The 19,184-nt window shown below is 38.2% G+C and overlaps 1 protein-coding gene across 1 annotated transcript in view; it reads right to left on the bottom strand.

Moving 5' to 3' along the window:
• Positions 1-19,184, bottom strand: part of TMCO1 (transmembrane and coiled-coil domains 1) — a 52,143-nt gene that overhangs the window by 15,348 nt on the left and 17,611 nt on the right. Inside the window, exons 4-6 of the mRNA XM_055333923.1 lie at positions 16,860-16,906; positions 14,951-15,018; positions 1,521-1,665 (exon numbers count right to left, since the gene is read on the bottom strand). Coding sequence (XP_055189898.1) covers positions 1,521-1,665; positions 14,951-15,018; positions 16,860-16,906 — 260 coding nt within the window. The remainder of the gene's footprint in view (positions 1-1,520; positions 1,666-14,950; positions 15,019-16,859; positions 16,907-19,184) is intronic.

A 19,184-nucleotide genomic window follows, 5' to 3' on the forward strand; every position in this document is an offset into this window, starting at 1 on the left:
TTTAAGAGCAACATTCTGGAAATCAACAGACCTCTGCTAAACCAACAAAGGAGATCTGTGTTGTCACTATCCTGGTTTTCATGTTTAGATAGACTAAATAAAATGCTTCACTACAGAGACATTTTGAAAGGTGTATTATACATCTCAGTTACACAAGAATACAACTTCCAGTGGACATACCCACTTAGCTGCTCCATAAACATCTCCAACAGCTTATCTTCTACCCAACCTACTCCTTGTTCCTCTATACCCCCCTCTTAATGAGACTAATCTCCATTTGGTCACCAAAGCCATACCTGGGAGCACATAAATTTCTCCTTTCTCACTAAGTTCTGCTTCTTTACCTCTGCATATATCTCATCTTTGCCCTCTCCCTTTCATCCTTCTCATCGCTGCAATAGTTTAGGACATAACGATTTTTTGCTAGACAATTTGGATAGTCTTCTGGTATTTGTGCACCTAGCCAGGCTCCTCTCACAACTATCCTTCAGAAAGCAGTTAAGTGTCAGAAAACGTTGCGAGGAAGCCTTGAAACCTGGTTGCACTAAATCTACAAAAGGAGGAGGTGGGAGGCAGCCAGAGAAAGAGCATTCACAAAAAGTAAATCTGAGTGAGTGGGACATGGGAGCTGTCAGGCAAGTCAGAATGGTTGGAATGTTGGATGAGAGATGAGGTGGGGAAAAAGCCTTAAGCAGTAAGACCATGTAGATCTTTGCAAGTTTCAAACTATAACTCCATTTCCTACTTTTCCTCACATGCTAGGCCAACCAAAAAAATCTGCTACCATTGACAGTATTCAGAAGAAGAAAAAGTACAAGTCTCATGTGCCAACTTCCCCATGGCAATGCCTGCTGAATGGTAGCTGTGTTCAAAAACTGAAATATAAAAAGTTCTTAAGCCAGAGACTTTAATTAACCCCTCTTACTTTTTAAGTTCTATTTCAAAAAGCTACTTCATTCTCTAAACCTTTCCGCCTGAATCTTCCCCCACTAATCAAATGTTATGTTTCTCTCTGGGGTCTCCCAACGATCTATACTTCTCTCTTGGCTCTCACTGTTTTTTCACTATGAACGTCTGATAATCATGGTGGCCAAATGTAAATTTTCTAATGCAGACTTGAGTATCTCAACTGTGAATAACCTAAAGTCACCCAATGTTACGTTTGTGTTCCTAACGTGCAAAAAGCACTGGCATAGAGAAGAAATGATACTGAGAAGACCAAACTTGCCTTCACTTTTGTATCTTTAGATGGCTCCAATGAAGAAGGAACCTAGGAGCTCCAAGAATGGGATATGGAAACCATGTTTGGTTTATGGCTACTTCTCATCCCAAAGAATCCACAGTCTAGATCCATACACATTTAAAACAGCTTCAGAGGAGCCACTGGGATTCTATAATATTTCTTATTTTTTTTTATTTTTTTTTTCTATAATATTTCTGGTATTAAAAAAGTAAAAGCTAATTTAGGGCCAGAAAGCAAGGAAGAATATATGTATTTAATAGTGGATATGGTCACTCACCTGTCGAATTGACATGGTACAGAGAATATACAGAAAGATGAAGGAACAGTCTGTGGTGTCATCCCCCAGCAGATTTCGATGAGACAGTCCTTGGATATAGGAAAGGGGGGTAAAAGGCAGTTTTGCCACCACTCTACCATCAAATCTAAAAAGGAAAAAACAAAGAATTGTTATTTTTGGAAGACTGACAAGCTTCTTAGTTCCAGGGAAGAATCTGAGACAGAAATAGAACTCTTAAGTCCCTTGATCTCTAAAACACAAAGAGTAAGTAATATTCTAAAAAGAGACCTAAAGAACAAGGATGTAAGGAAGGGCCTAGATTTTTCCATCAATCTTTTTCTAAACTAATGATTCTTAATTCTTTCAGTATCAGAACCCCTTAACACTCTGAAAAATTAATGAGATGCCTACATTGTTTAAAGGTTATAGTTATCAATATTAACTACTTTATAAATTAAAACTGAGGAATGTTAAAATATTTATTAAATTATTTAAAAGGTAGCAATAAATTCATTATATGTTAACACAAATATTTTTATGAAAAATAACTATCTTTTCCAAAACAAAAAAGAATTTAGTGAGAAGAAAGGCTTTTTTTTTCTTTAGGCAAATGTCTTTAATGTTTTCCTTAATAGAATATTGCTGGATTCTCATGGCTGCTTCAGGATTCAGGCTGGTGCAATAATGTATATTATGAAGCCCTGAAGCCTCTGGGAAATTCCACTTTACACTAAAAAGAGAGTAAGAATAAAAAAAGGAAAATAACATCTCAGAATTATTATGGCAGTAATGTTTATCTCAAGGACTTACTAAGAGTCTCAAAAAGCTCCAGGGATCCCCAGACTATACTTAGAGAATCACTGTTTTAAACTATGGCACCAATAAATATTTAAGAATCATTTTTTCCAAGACTCAGAGACTACCAATACACACCTTAAACAGGCTAAACACGTCTGAATAGAAATTCATGGAATATATAGTGGTGAATGAAAAAAGTAGATTCTTAAATCTTAAAATGCACACACAATACTCTGAGATAACTTTTAACATACTGTTAGTGTTTGAAAGTTTTTTTTTTACTTCTAAATTAGAAAGGAAAAAATGTTTTGTTTTGTTTTTTTAAAGATTTTATTTATTTATTCATAGAGATGCAGGGAGAGAGAAAGAGAGAGAGAGAGGCAGAGACACAAGCAGGCTCCATGCAGAGAGCCTGACGCGGGACTCGATCCAGGATCTCCAGATCACGCCCTGGGCTGCAGGCGGCGCCAAACCGCTGCGCCACTGGGGCTGCCTGGAAAAAATGTTTCTAAAAGAGAAAAACTTAGAAAAAAGCTATAAGAAAATGCATATCAGCATTTATGTTGAAGTGCTGAGGATGTTAGCTTCTTTCATATTTTTCTATAAATAAGTAGTATCAGTCAATAACGAAAATCATAAAAATTAATGTGATTAAAGATAGTGATATTTTACATTAGAGAAATGTATGACTGTATCAGCTAAATTATCCAAATAAAGTCTCTAATTCCAGTTAAAATAGCCAGAAAATTCCCTCTTAGAAAAACACTTGGGGGGGCTTGGGTTGCTGTTGGTTTAGAGTCTGACTCTTGATTTCAGCTCAGGTCATGATCTTAAGAGTTATGAGATCAAGCCCCAGGCTGGGCTCCATGCTCAGCAGAGTCTGCTACAGATTCTCTCTCTCTCTCTCTCCCTTTCCTACTGCCTGTCCCCCACGTGCTCTCTAAATACATACATACATAAACAAAATCTTAAAAAGAAAAAAGAAAAACATCCGGAAGCCTGGCTGGCTCAGTCAGTGGAGTGTGAGACTCTTGATCTCAGGGTTGAGTCCGAGCCCCACCTTGGGTATGGAACTTACTTAAATAAAAATTTAAAAATACACACACACACACACACACACACACACACACACACACACACACACACACAAAGGAAAATGCTTGGTATACAAAATGTTTCTAGGGAGAGGGAAAAGAGAACTAGCAATACCTCTTTGCTTCCGGGGGAAAAAAAATCCCTAAACACCCAGATCAACTACTTTGGTTCTAAAGAACTTCTTAGACAACTGTGCTGCCAAGAATATAGAAGAGAGTGAATTTGATACTTTCTATACGTATGACTGTCCACTTACTACTTCCAATTGCCTTCCTAGTGCATATTTATACAGGGAAAGGCTCAATCGTGAAGTGACTTTACTTGTATATGACAAAAGTATTTAAAGATCTGCTTGAAGTAATCACTGTCATTCTCTTCCACTAGCTTCACAAAAGCAAAACAAAAATAATAGCTTTTTCAGGGGAAGATATTCCCATTTTCTCACAACAAGTATTAGGTGCAGGTGCCCCAATATTTTCTGGTTATACGCTATACACAACATGCTGCTCTAGGTATGCCACTCTGACTGTCCTACTGCACAGTTAGACTATAGAAGGGATGGAACAGATATAAGCTGTCTGTCCCCCCTTATTGCTAACATACAAACCCAATAAATTCACCTTATGTAGTCATTTTATTTTCTGTCATTTTCAACGTGAAATTATAACCAAAAAGCAAAACCAAAAATAAAACCCTTTTAGAATCAATAAACAAATTCAGTAGTTTCAGGATATAAAATCAACATACAAAAATCATTCTATGCATTTCTATACACTAACAATGAGCTATCTGAAAAAGAAATAAAGAAATTAATCCTATTTATAATAGCATCAACAAAAATAAAATACTTAGGAATAAATTTAACCAAGGAGATAAAAGATCTGTACAATGAACACACTAACACATTGATGAAATATGTTGAAAAAGACACAAATAAATGGAAAGATATCTGTGTTCATAGATTCGAAGAGTTGATATTATTAAAATGTCTATACTAACCAAAATTAGTTATAGTTAGTTATTTTTAAGATTTTATTTATTCATGACACACACACACACACACACACACAGAGTGGCAGAGACACAGGCAGAGGGAGAAGCAGGACAAAAATTAACTCAAAATGAATGAAGAACTTAAACGTAAGACCCAAAAAGGTAAAATTCCTAGAAAAAAAAAAAAAACAGAAAAAAGTTCCTTGACATTAGCTAGGACTTTTTTGTATATGACAGCAGAAGCACATGCAGCAAAAATCAACTATATTAAATGAAAAAGCTTCAATATAGCAAAAGAAATAAGCAACAAAATGAAAAGGCAATCTATGGAATGGGAGAAAAAAGCATGTAAACCATATATCTGATTAAAGGCTTAATATCCAAAATATAAGAAACTCAAAACTCAACAGTTTTTTTTACAAAAAACAATCTGATTTTTAAAAGGGCAGAAGATCTCCATAGACATTTTCCTCAATTAAGGCATACAAATGGGCAAGTACAAGAAAAGGTACTCAACATCGCTAATCACCAAGGAATTATAAATCAAATTCACAATGAGGTATCAATTCACTTCTGTAAGAATGGCTATCATCAAAAAGACAAGAGATAACAAATGCTGGCAAAGATGTAGAGAAAAGGGAATCCATGTACAGTGTTGGTAGGAATGTAAGCTGATGCAGCCACTATGGAAAATACAATGGAAGTTCCTCAAAAAAAAAAAAAATATAACTACCATATGATTCAGCCATTCCACTTCTGGGTATAAATCCAAAATAAATGAAATAAATTCCTATCTCAAAGAGATATCTGTACTTCATGTTCATCATAGCATTAATCACAACAGCCAAGACAAGAAAATAATCTAAGTGTCCACCTACAAATGAATGAATAAAGCAAATGTGAGATAGACATATACACATTTACACAATAGAATGCTACTTAGCCACAAAAGGGAAGGAAATCCTGCCATTTATAACAACAGAATAAACCTTGAGAACGTTATGCTTAGTGAAATAAGCACAGACAGAGACCAAAATAATGATATCACTTAGCTATGAGATCTAAAAAAACTGAACTCATGGAAACAGAGTGAGATTGGTGGTTGGGAGACGCTGGGGGATGGGAGAAATAGGAAAATGTTGGTCAAAGGATACAAACTGGGCAGCCCGGATGGCTCGGCGGTTTAGCACCGCCTTCAGTCCAGGGCATGATCCTGGAGACCCAGGATAGAGTCCCATGTTGGGCTCCCTGCATGGAGCCTGCTTCTCCCTCTACCTGTGTCTCTACCTCTCTCTCTCTCTGTGTCTCCCATGAATAAATAAAAATAATCTTAAAAAAAAAAAGATACAAGCTTCCAGTTGTAAAATGAGTAAGTTCTGCGTATCTAATGTACGGTCTGGTGATTATAGTCAACAATATTGTATTATATACTTAAAGTTGCTAAAGCAGTAAATCTTAAATGTTCTCACTGCCACAACAAAATTATAACTATATGAGGTGATGGATGTGTGAACTAACCTTACTGTAGTAATCATTTCACTAGATGTGTATCAATTCACTACATGTAAATCACGTGTGTACTATTATATGTCAGTTATATCTCAATAAAGCTGAAAAAAGTATTTAGGGAGAAAAAGGAAAACTATTTATGTCCTATAAGTTATTCATTTCTGTGTATCTACTATGCATGACACCTTAAGCCAGCCATAAATATGAAAAAAAAACTTCCATGAATTCTTATTTTTATTTATTCTTTATTTTTAAGGTTGTATTTATTTATTCATGAGAAACAGAGAGAGAGAGAGGCAGAGACACAGGCAGAGGGAGAACGCCAGGCTCCATGCAGGGAGCCCGAAGTGGGACTCGATCCCAGGACCCTGGGATCACTCCCTGAACTGAAGGCAAATGCTCAATCTCTGAGCCACCCAGGCGTCTCAAATTCTTAATTTTAATGAATTGATTTTTCTTTTTTTTTTTAATTTATGATAGAGAGAGAGAGAGAGAGAGAGAGAGAGAGAGAGGCAGAGACAGAAGCAGGCTCCGTTCACCTGGGAGCCCGACGTGGGACTCAATCCCGGGTCTCCAGGATCACGCCCTGGGCCAAAGGCAGGTGCTAAACCGCTGCGCCACCCAGGGATCCCTGAATTGATTTTCTAGGAGACTTGAAGATCATCACAGGAATAGCTAAGTGAAGTGGTATCTAGCCTAATAAAGAAGAGTCAGTGAACAAAAGGGAAAGGTACAGAGAGAGAGAGAGCTTATAAATATCATTATACATCAGTAGATTATTTCTTTCAGTACACTTACTCTGTGGTTCCAGAAGGCAGGACCTCGTTCATGAGTAGAAGTATGGGAAGGTCCAGTAAAAGGAATTACTTTCAAACCCTAAAAACTACTCAATAAATGCATGTTATTTCAGAAATCACCAGATTCCTCATTGTTGGAAATAACTGAACAAAGGAGGGAAAATTACCTGTTAGAGGTATTTTTTTTTAAGATTTATTTACTTATTCATGAGAGACACAGAGAGAGAGGCAGAGACACATGCAGAGGGAGAAGCAGGCTCTATGCGGGAAGCCTGATGAGAGACTCGATCCTGGGACTCCAGGATCACACCCTGAGCTGAAGACAGATGCTCAACCGCTGAGTCACCAAGGCGTCCTATGCTAGAGGTATTAGTGAAGGGATTTTTGTACTGGGCCAGAAGTTATGTATTAAATGACTTTTCAGATCTCTTCTAATTTTAAGATTGTTTCTTTTCAAAAGATTTTATTTATTCATGAGAGACAGACAGTGAAAAAGAGAGAGAGGCAGAGACGCAGGCAAAGGGAGAAGCAGGCTCCATGCTGGGAGCCTGATGTGGGACTCAATCCTGGGACTCCAGGATCACTCCCTGGGCTGAAGGCAGGCACTAAACCGCTGAGCCACCCAGGGATCCCTAAGATTAATAGTTCAACTTTATGGAAATGATCCAGGATGAAAGAAATAAATAGCTCAAAGCAGGGCCTCCTATTGCTTCTTTGGAAATCTGGTAACTCCAATCCTTTCCATCTTAATCAAACCTCAGGCTTTTTTCTTAAAATCTGCCAGTTGTCAACAAATTTTAAGATTAAAAGGTATATTAGAGATAGTGTATCTCATTCTACAATAAACAGATGATTAAGGTGAAACGCAGACAAATTATGTTAAAAACCGAAAAATATAATCATAATATGTACTAGAATTTTCATTTCATCTGCCAGCTTATAAAAAACAGAGATATAGACTTTAAGGTGCTCACAGTCTTAGAGAGAATAGTAATATATTTTTATTTTTTTAAAGATTTTTGTTTGTTTGTTTGAAAGAGAGAGCACACCAGCAGGGGGAGGGGCAGAGGGAGAAGCAGATTCCCTACTGAGTCGGGGGGCCTAACGTAGGGGCTCAATCCCAGGACCCTGAGATCATGAAATGAGCTGAAGGCAGCCACTTAACTGAATGAGCCACCCAGGCGCCCCATTAATATATTTTTTAAAATGCACAGGCACAAGGACCAGAGCAAAAGCATGACTTAGAGCCCAACAATTGTGCTCCTTGGCATCTATTCAAAGGAGCTGAAAACTCATGTGCACACAAAAACCTGCACACGGGTGTTTAAAGCAGCTTTAATCATAACTGCCAAAACCTGGAAGTAATCCAGATGTAAGTGGATAAACAAACTGGTACATCCAGACAATGAAATATTATTCAGTGCTATAAAGAAATGAGCTATTGGCCATGAAGAGATGGAGGAACTCTAAATGGATATTACTAAGTGAAGGAAGCCAATCTGAAAAGGCTACATACTGTATGAGTCAAACTATATGACATTCTGAAAAAGTCAATACTGTGGAGACAGCAAAAAGATCAGTGGTTGCCAGGAGTCCGGGTGGTAGGAGAGAAAGGAATGAATTGGCGGAGCAGAGAATTTTTAAGACAGTTAAACTACTCTGTTTGATACTATAATGATGGATACATGCCATTAACATTTGTCCAGACTCACTGAATGTACACCAAGCGTGATCTCTAATGTAAACTGTGGACTTTGGTGGTTGATGTATCAGTGTAGGTTCACCAATTGTAAAAATGCACCACTTGGGCAAGGGAGGTCGCTGATAGTGGGGGACGTCAAGCAAAGGGTAGAAGGTATATAGGAAATCTCTATCTTCTTCTCAATTTTTCTGTAAACCCAAATCTGCTCTAAAAAAAAAAATAAAGTCTTATTGAAAAATTAATACAGCACTTAAATTAATAGTAAAACACTTATATTACATGAACTTCCACCAGTATTGCAAAGCAAAATAAGTAAAAAGCTACTGTTGTCAGTGTTCTGAATAAGAGTGTTGACAAAAAGAAAATAGTGTCCTTAAGAACTAAGAACAGTCTTCCTTCTTGCCAATAGTAGCCTTCTAGAAGAAGTTTGAATATAATGAAGATTTTCATGTCATTTTCTTCCTAAAGACATTGTATTTGATTTCTTTGATGTCTATAGCTTAAAGAAAAGGCATCTAATATTTTATCTTGTACTACTGAACTACATAAATAGGCATTTCAATATTGATGGAAGACTTAAAAAAATGTAATCACCAAGTAGCTGCTGAGTAATTATACAACATATGTTTTTCAGATACAGCCCTTGACTCAAGAGATTTAAGAGTGGAGAAATAAAATGGAAATACATAAGATATCATGGAACACACAAGAGATTGCCATTCAGTGTTAGATGGCTCACTTGAGTGACGATGCTATGAAAACTCTGCAGAGAAAACCCACGGGGCCTCCGCTGATGAGGGAAGTGCTCTGACCCCCACATGAGCTTGTATATAGCTTTGAAAACTATCAAAGCAGCAATATGGCTATTATATTTGGTTGCCATCTTTATTTGACTTTCTTTAGTATTTCATTATGAAGTATTTAACCTTCTCTGGTTGTTCTAATTCAATTCAGCTTAGAACTAGGGAGGAGAAGAAGGCAGCAGAGGAGAAAGGAGGGAGGGGAAATTTGGAAAGAATGAAACCAAGTCATTTGATCATATATGATTATCTATCTAGAAAATCAGAGAACCAAATTAAAACCTATTAGAGTTTAGCAAGATGGTCAGTTACAAAATAACAAAAATTGGTAACCTACTTTTATACCACTAGCAATGAGCTAGAAGATATAAAATACATGCAAAACCTATTTGAAAATAAACTACAAAAGTTATAAGATAGACTTAGCAGAAACACCATGTTCCTAGATGGGAATATTAAAAATTATAAAAGTGTTTAAGATTTTAAAATTAATATATAAATCAAATAAAACTTAAGTCAAAACTTGAATGGGATTATCTTAGGGGAAACTGACACATGATTCTAAAACTCCCATGAAAGAATGTGTGTCTCAAGGGGTGCCTGGGTGGCTCAGTTGGTTAAACATCTGCCTTTGGCTCAGGTCATGATCCCAGGGTCCTAGGATCGAGCCCCGCATCAGGTTCCCTGCTCAGTGGGGAGCCTGCTTCTCCCTGTCCCTCTGCCCTTCCCTCTCCCCCTTCAGCTTATGCTTGCTTGCTCTCTCTCTCAAATAAATCTTGGAAGGAAGGAAGGAAGGAAGGAAGGAAGGAAGGAAGGAAGGAAGGAAGGAAGGAAAAAAGAAAAAGAATTGAAAAGTGAAATGAAACAAAACGAAAAGACTGACTGATTCAGGAACAGTGAGCAGTGTAGTTAGAACACAATAGTTTGTAGGCAGTAAAAACAAAGTCTGAAGAACAGGCTGGGGCCAACACATGGAATGCCATGAAAGCCAGGTTAAAGAGTTTGGACTTAAATCAGTAGTCAGAGTGGCACAATGCAACATAAGAACTTGAGTAGAGACACATGAGTTATAGCCCAGCTCAACGTTTTCTAGCTTTAAGACTTTGGGCAAGTTAAAGAACTTGGGAGTCTCATATTCTCATCAGTATAATAAAGACTATAATCCTCATTTCAGAAGGTTGTTAAGATTACAAAGGCAACATATATAAAGGCCAACAGTGGCCAACAGAGTTCCTGTTCCATCAGTAGCAAATGTGGTTATTAGACAATGGGTAACATGCTTTTGGGGACAGTTAACTTACTGCTGCAGTGACAGGAGGCACCCAAGGATGGAGAGCAGCTAGGAAGCTACTGGCATGCCCAAGGTCAAGCGGTAATAGCAGAGTGGAAAGGCAATGAGCTGAAACCCGGATGAGAGCTGGTGCAGCATGGATGAAGAGGAGGGGGAGGAGGGAAGAAGGGAGGAAGGGTAGGAGGAAGGATAGGATGGGCAGATGGATGGATGACTAGATAGACACAAAGAGTTGAATAAACAGGAATTCTTAACTGATGGAACAGAGGACTGACAATGTTAGAGATAACTCAGTGTCTAACGTTACACTTGGGGCAGGGTAGATACACAAGAAACGTGTGCTGTAAGGAAGAGGGGGGTAAGCAATAAAGCTTTCAATTCCAGGTTAGTGGAAATGAGCACCACTGAAAGACACAGAAGTATCAAGAAGAGTGTGGCTTTGGCAGAGAACGTGATGAGTTCCAAGTAAGCCTCAAAAATAACGTAAAGAGAAATAAGTCTCTCTGATGCTCAGGGACAGGCATGTTCTGCAGCCCAAGGAAAAAGCAAAATATAGCTGGGGTAGGGTGTTATTACTATAAAACTTCTCTAAGAGAGCTCTATAATGGATCTTCTACAAATTACAAGGTCCCCTACATAAAAAAGAACAGTAAATTTTTAACTAGTAAATCAATATTTCCTATATAGATGTCTATTCTATTTGAAGGCAATACATAGCATGAGGGCTCAGGCTGAGCAATTTTCTTTTATCTACCACAGCGTGAGGCACAAAAAATGGCACGCAGCTTTTTGACCTGAATAACATTAAAAATAGTTGAAACCTATAAATATTCATGTAGCACACTCACAAAAAATTGAGAACTGGAGGAAGAATATCAAAGGAAGGCAAATGAAAATTATTAACTCAAAAGAGAAAGAAATATAAGAAATATGGTATAATACTTTGTGGTTATGTGATTCTAGGACTATAAGCAGATATGTCAGCTTCCTTTAGTAACTAAAGCAATTATGGATTCAAATCAAAACTGTATGCCAAGCTCTAGTTTTAACTACAGAAAAGAAAGAAAGAACAGGCAAATTGTTCTAAAAAGGTAATCTAACATTATGTCCTACTGTAAATAATGAACATAAGCCAAAATGATTCATTTCCATGTTTCACAACTTCATTTACAATACAAGACTTCTCCCTACTTAAACCTAAAGTCAACACTCTCATCATTAAAGAGATATAGTCTTTAAAAATTAGATTTATATTACTCTAACCTGTCAACAGGATGCACATGATTTTGCACTATTTTTTCCAAACACTATTCATAAGTTAATACTGAAATAAACACTCTCAGTATTTTTTGCTGATATTAGCCTGTCTTATTACAAGACTCTCTGAGCTATCCTACGCTGAAATAAACTATGACTTAAGAGTCAGTAGAAGACATTTTCATTTGGGCTGAAGCCTTTATTTGTTGGTGTTCTTCTAATATCAGTTGTGGAAGCCCATACAGAAACAGGGACCAGCAACTCTAGGTAGCTTGGAATGCTGAGCCTCCTACATGGGGAGCAGTCCTCCAGTCTTGTGATGGACTTTATGGGAATGAGATATAAACTTCTGTTAGAGAACACACACACACACACACACACACACACACACACACACACACACGTGTGCGCGAACATATTTTCATCAACTACATTCAGACTTTTAAAGTTTTAAGAATTTTGTTCCAGGGCAGCCCTGGTGGCGCAGCGGTTTAGCGCCGCCTGCAGCCCAGGGTGTGATCCTGGAGACCCAGGATCGAGTCCCACATCAGGCTCCCTGCATGGTGCCTGCTTCTCCCTCTGCCTGTGTCTCTGCCTCTCTCTCTCTAGCTGTGTCTCTATGAATAAATAAAATCTTAAAAAAAAAAAAGAATTTTGTTCCAATGTAATTGGTTTGCTAACTAATATTTTCATAAGTGAACCACTGATATCTTGCAAATTAATAATTATAATTAAAAAATTTTTGGTTCAAGGGGTGCCTGGGTGGCTCAGTCAGTTAAGCATCTGAGTCTTGAGACTCTTGATTTCAGCTCAGGTTGTGATCTCAGTGTCCTGGAATTGAGGCCTGTGTAGTTATCTCTGTGGCCAGCAGGGAGTCTGCTGGAGATCTCTCCCTCTGCGCCTCCTCCTGCTCATATATGCCCTATCTCTCTCAAATAAATAAATAAATCTTAAAAAAAATTATGTTTCACATTTCAAATGGCATCAAATTCTTATCTCAGAATAGTATAAAAACCATGACAGTGGAAACTGAGTTGTATATTTACAAATTTTTAAGATTTATTCAATAAATATCTTTATAAGCCCTGAAACTCTAAGGATATGAAAACTGTTACATGTGAAGACTATAAGGAACTTACAGTCTAGTAAAAGCAGACATAAACATAAATTTGATAAAGAAACATAAGAATAAGGAATAGAATAAAATGCTGAACCTCTAGCAAAGCAGGACTCAAATTTGTCACAAAAATCACTCAATCAAGCTAAGGTCAATCAGAATAGACACACATGCACACACAACACTAGCCTTAAAAATATTATTTAGTAGTATGAGTGAAGAGAAACCTAAAGAAAAGTTAATTACTGAATTTAAAATGTATAGCTGAGGACTTATCCAGCTCTATACTGTCTAGAGTACACTTTAAAAAGAATATCTGAGGATTTGTGTTGTACCATGGACACTTAGTGGTTAACTATAAAACCTTTCAGTGTTTGCTTTGCCTCATAATTCATGGGAATATATACCCAAGAAATGAGATAAAGTATGGCAGAATGAAAAGAGTATTGAGTTTAGAATTACAAGCCAGAAATCATGAGACTTCTAGATACTTTAGGCAAGTTATTTTACCTTCCAAAGGGTCCTTTCAGCTCTAAAGGTTCTATTTCAGTAATCATTAGTCAAAAGGAAATTTTATATTAAAATCATTTGGACACCCCCTCTAGTCCCTCACCTAAGTAAAAATAGCCACTCACTTTCTTTTCCCTCAGCTGCACTTCACACGGATTTCTAGTATAGTATCCATCAACATATTTGTTTATCTTTTCTTCCCATAAAACTGGCTATTACTGAGGGTGGGGGCCACACCTTATTTGTCATATTCTAATACTCCCACAATGCCTGGCACAATGTGGGCACTGAACTAGTAGGTAGGAAGAGGGGAGGTGCAAGGAGAGAGAGAGACAGAAATGAAGCAGGGGAGGAAGAGTAGGAGGAAAGAAAGGAAAAGAGGGAGGGAGGGAAATTCTCATTCCTGTGGGATGATTCAGGTGGGCCTTGAAAAGTAATAAATGACTGCCTGTCATGTCTGGATACTTTCCCAGTTTCTGTCAAAAGCAGTTCCACGATTACTCAGGCCTGCTATTTGCCAGTTTAGACAACAGTAACTTAATTTATCATTATACAAGATAATGGTTGTTAAGACTCTAAAAGAGTCAAACATCTCTATAAGACTACCCTCATTTTGAACAAGTATGCTAGTCAGTAACTTAAAACACAGGGGGCATATTAAATTCTCTTTAGAGGCTCCATAATACCTTAGTCTTTACCTTGTACATAAAAGATTCTCAATATTAAAGAGGGTGAGGAGGCGCCTGGGTGGCTCAGTCAGTTAAGCATCTGCCTTTGACTCAGGTCATGATCCTGGAGTCCTGGAATTGAGTCCCACATTGGGCTCCCTGCTCAGTGGAGGGCCTGCTTCTCCCTCTCCTTCCCCTCCCCACCCTTGCTCATGCTCTCCCTCCCTCTATCTCAAATAAATAAAATCTATAAGGAAAAAATAAAGGGTGAGAAAGTTATCATATAATTGAATTCTCTCAAAATTGAATTTCCTTGATTTTGGTAATTGGATTGATGTTATATATGAGATTATCCATGTTCCTAGGAAATACACATTTTAGTAGTTATGGCAGCTCCTCAGGGGCTCAGTCTGTTAAGCATCTACCTTAGGTTCAGGTCATGATCCCAGGGTCCTGGGATGGAGCCCTGGGGGAACTCCCTGCTTAGCAAGGAGTTGACTTCCTCTCTCCCTCCAGCCCTCCCCCTCTCCCTCTCCCTATGCTGCTCCCCCTGCTTGTGTGGGTACTCTCTCTCTCTGTCAAATAAATAAAATCTTTTTTTTAAAAAAACAAATTAGTAGTTTTGGATAAAAGGGCATGAACCCTATACTCTTGAATAATTAAGAAAAATACATAAATAATGTATGTATGAATGAGCATATAGTTGATATGGAGAGACAGAAAAAGAGAAACAAGAGAAATGTGAATCTGGATAATGGATATATTATTCTTGTAACTTTTCTGTAAATTTGAGATATCAAAATAAAATATTACCAAAAAAAGTTAATTGCTTATAAATACACACACAGAAAGAGCAATAGTTAGGTAAAAGCATATTACTAAAGGGTACTCACATAGAATTGAACATTCCCATTAGGGCAGTAAAACAAAAGCCAATTGCAAACATGGATTTCATTCGGACCTATAAAGAGACCAATAAATTGTCATTTCACACTAAAGTCACCACTAAAGCATGCCCCAAAATCGTGATTTCATGTCATGTTTAAAATGCACCCCATAGCAAAAAGCTATTTACTGGCTAACCCATCCTCCACCTCCATGCCCTTCTCCTTGCCCACGTCTGGTGAACAGTATTGGGGTGGCCATGTGACAATTCTGGCCAGTGAGTTACAAATACAAGTACTAAACCAGACTTTGAAAGGGACAAACTTGGTCTACATCCTTTTAAGCCTCTGCCCATTCTTCTTGCCTGGAATGAAGAACATAATGCCTGAAGATAAAGGATAAAGCACATCAAATAAACAACCATAATCTGAGAATGGCTAACCTAAGTTCTTAATGACATTACTGAGCTGCCATACCAGTCCACGACTATCAACTTCTGGATTTCTTTCTCAAGTAAAAAAATCTTCATTTGTTTAAGTTGTTGTTAGTTAGATATTCTATTACTTGCAGCTAACTTCTTAATTACATATGTGGTAAATAAATAAACAAAATAAATAAACGAAAGATCATAAAGATGTAAGATTAAGATTAATAGTTATCTCTGGATGATAGTTGTTTGTTTTTTGCACGTTCTTCTGACTGAGCTAACCTGGCACCCCTGGATGACAAGGTTTATCAGCGATTTTTCTCTCTTCTTTCTGTAGTTTCCAAATTTAGCCTCATAAACATTTAATAATTATGTCAACAGAATAGCTACTTTCAAAAAGATGTACTTCTAAATTATAGCCTTACTCAATAAGAATTTCAAGGAATGGAAGATAATATAGCAAAGGTCTCTTAGAAAGCAAACACAGGGATCCCTGGGTGGCGCAGCGGTTTGGCGCCTGCCTTTGGCCCAGAGCGCGATCCTGGAGACCAGGGATCGAATCCCACATCGGGCTCCCAGTGCATGGAGCCTGCTTCTCCCTCTGCCTGTGTCTCTGCCTCTCTCTCTCTCTCTCTCTCTCTCTCTCTCTCTCTCTGTGACTATCATAAATAATAAATAAAAATTAAAAAAATATTTTTAAAAAAAAGAAAGCAAACACAATTGTTGCACAGTTCAGATGTCCTGTGTTAAACATACAGAAATTAAATAGAAAAATTAGTCAAGCTATATAATTAGCCTATCTATGCTTTAGAAAAACTCTTTGGGATCCCTGGGTGGCGCAGCGGTTTGGCGCCTGCCTTTGGCCCAGGGCGCGATCCTGGAGACCCGGGATTGAGTCCCACATCGGGCTCCCAGTGCATGGAGCCTGCTTCTCCCTCTGCCTGTGTCTCTGCCTCTCTCTCTCTCTCTCTCTATCACAAATTAAAAAAAAAAAAAAAAACTCTTCAACAAACTCTACTCTTTATAAATTATGAGTAAATGGGTAATAAAATTATTTTTGTCTACACTTTATGGTATGCCTGATATACAGAACAAAAGGTCTCTTAAAGAATAAAGGCAACAATAAAGGCCACCTATAATGCTCCAACTCAGATCCTGGTGTGACATAGGTCACCAGAAAACCAAAGATTCACCAATGACATAAAAAAGAAAAAGAGAATAGACTACTTCATTTGAAACATAAGGGCAAAGCTAATCAAGAACTGTGAAAGGGACAAATCATGACCTCTGAGACAGCCTGAAAGAGCTACCCTTATTATGGAGATGAAGTTCAAGCCCAGAGCATATTTTCATTTCCATCTTATCTGGGAACACCCATGACATTATTGGGTGAATTTCTGAAAAGGTAAGTACAATGTACATAATATAAATCAGTCTTTTGCTATAAAACATTTTGTGGTTTACCACAATATTATACTTTAGACTCTTACCATGGAAAGGTCCCTGTTGTTATTTTTCAGTTTCTCTTCTTGCCTCTCTGTAAAGAATTAATGAACTGGTTAATATACACAATGCTGAGCACAAAGCAGATGTTAAACTGTCACTGATTGGTGACTACAAAAGCATTTCTGTCTCAGGATCACTTAATAATAATAAGAGCTGAATATCTGGAATATTGTATGCTTTATATTAGCAGCAAACTCAAATGCAGCAGAGCACTGAAGTGTTTCAATTTAAATAAATAAAAATCTTTATTAAAAATTATCTCTAGTATTAGTGTCTTAACTCTGTACACTAAGATATATTTTAAACTACAGTGATGGAAAAGTGTAAACACAATGATTGTACTTAGGTTTCAAACATGAGTTACTCATCTCATGTTTTTTTCCCCTCCTTTCATTTTCGTCGAGAGCAGTCCAAAAAATAAAAGCCAATCAAGACATTTAAAATTCAGGTTCTTTCATATTACAGTTAATTACTCTAAAAATAAGCGTCGTTTTCTAGGTAAGTCACTTAGAAAGCTAGACAATTTCACATATATTTCCAGCAAGTTGTTACATCCATTTAATCCGAACTGCTTAAAGAAGTCTCAACTGTACATTAATGCCCTTATTTACTGTACTCCATCAACAGAAGGGATTTGTTTCCAGGAAGAAACTGAGGTCCCACAAAGGGAAAGTGACTTGGTAGAGACCCCGTGGGCATTCCATGGCAAAGCCAGGACTAGAATCCCAGTTTCCCAACTCCCAACCCACTGACCTCTATGTTCGCTCTGATACTGTTCTCTTTGATCATGTATTATTATTGCCATTTATTTAACAAATACTGGTTACCTACTATGTGCCAGGCACTTTTCTGAGCACTGGAGATAACATGAATGAAAAAAAGTACACAAAACCCCCCACCCTCATAGGAAGACTACAAAATAAAAATATAAGATCCTTTAAATCTTTTTTTTTTTAAGATTTTATTTATTCTTGAGAGACAGAGAGAGAGAGAGAGAGAGAGAGAGACAGGCAGAGGGAGAAGCAGGCTCCATGCAGGGAGCCTGACATGGGATTCGATCCCAGGTCTCCAGGATCACGCCCTGGGCTGAAGGTGGCGCTAAACTGCTGAGCCACCCGGGCTGCCCATAAGATATTTTAAAATAAAAAAGCCATACCATTAGAATAAACTGGTGCGAGGGCTAGCAAATTTGAGCAGGTAAAGGAAAGGAGGAACTAAAAGAGGCCTACAGGGAGGCTGGCTTGAGGAGTGGACCACAGTTTTCAAACAGTACACAGCGGGATGAAGACATGACCCCTTGCCCTGAACTGCTCCTACCCAGTTTATTTGCCCTGGGAGGGAAGGATATGGGGAGGAGAGAGTAGGATGCTGCAAATATGTGGAAGAAAAGGAACAGAAAGAATGGAGCTAAGGTCTACCTTGGGGGCGGGAACTCGTTTGCTATCTAGGCAGTCCTCTGACAATGTAACAAGACGTTTTTAAATTGGGAGGGCTAAGGGCTGGGGAATGAGATGACCAGAAGGTAAGCAGGCATAAAATAACTGGAGAGGGAAGGGACTACCACTACAAATAAAAAAAAGGTATAGGAGATCTCCTATGCTAGAAGCTTTGACATATTCCTGACTCCCTCCTTTCTCATCCAGACACCACATCCTTTAATTATACCTCATACATATTTTTTAAAGATTTGTTTTTTGAAAGAGAGAGAGGGTGCACACCTGCAGGGGAGGGGCAGAGGGACAAGGAATCTCAAACAGACTCCCTGCTGAGCACTGAACCCAACACGGGGCTCACCCTAGGACCTGGAGACCATGACCTAGGCAAAATCAAGAGTCAAACACTTAACCACTGAGCCCCCCAGCCCGCCACGGAGCCTCACATACCTCATAAATATTTATGAACCCCTTCTCCTCTTTCCCTTATCCTTAGGATTTCTAACTCCTTTTTACGTATGTTAGGTCTTCTAGCATGTCTCACTGCCCCCAAACTTGCTTCCTCAAAACCATCTTTCACATAGCTGCCTGTCAGATGTACCTAAAATGCAAAACTGACCAAAACTATGACACTTCCCAGCTTAAATTCTGGCATGGCCTTTCACCCCCGTAAGGTCATGATCTAGCGTCACCTGCAAGTCTGATGTTTGCCTCTGCTTACTCTGCAGCCCCATTTCCAATCCCTCCCATGAACCGTTACATTCCTGAAACACCAAACAATTCTAAGCTGCTCTCTATGTGAAGGTTTTCTCTAGACCCAGTGTCTTTGTTCATGAAGTCCATTCTACTTGGGTGACCAACTGTCCCAGTTTTCCC

Source organism: Nyctereutes procyonoides, unplaced genomic scaffold (assembly GCF_905146905.1).
Source record: "Nyctereutes procyonoides isolate TBG_1078 unplaced genomic scaffold, NYPRO_anot_genome, whole genome shotgun sequence".
NCBI classification, from domain to species: domain Eukaryota; kingdom Metazoa; phylum Chordata; class Mammalia; order Carnivora; family Canidae; genus Nyctereutes; species Nyctereutes procyonoides.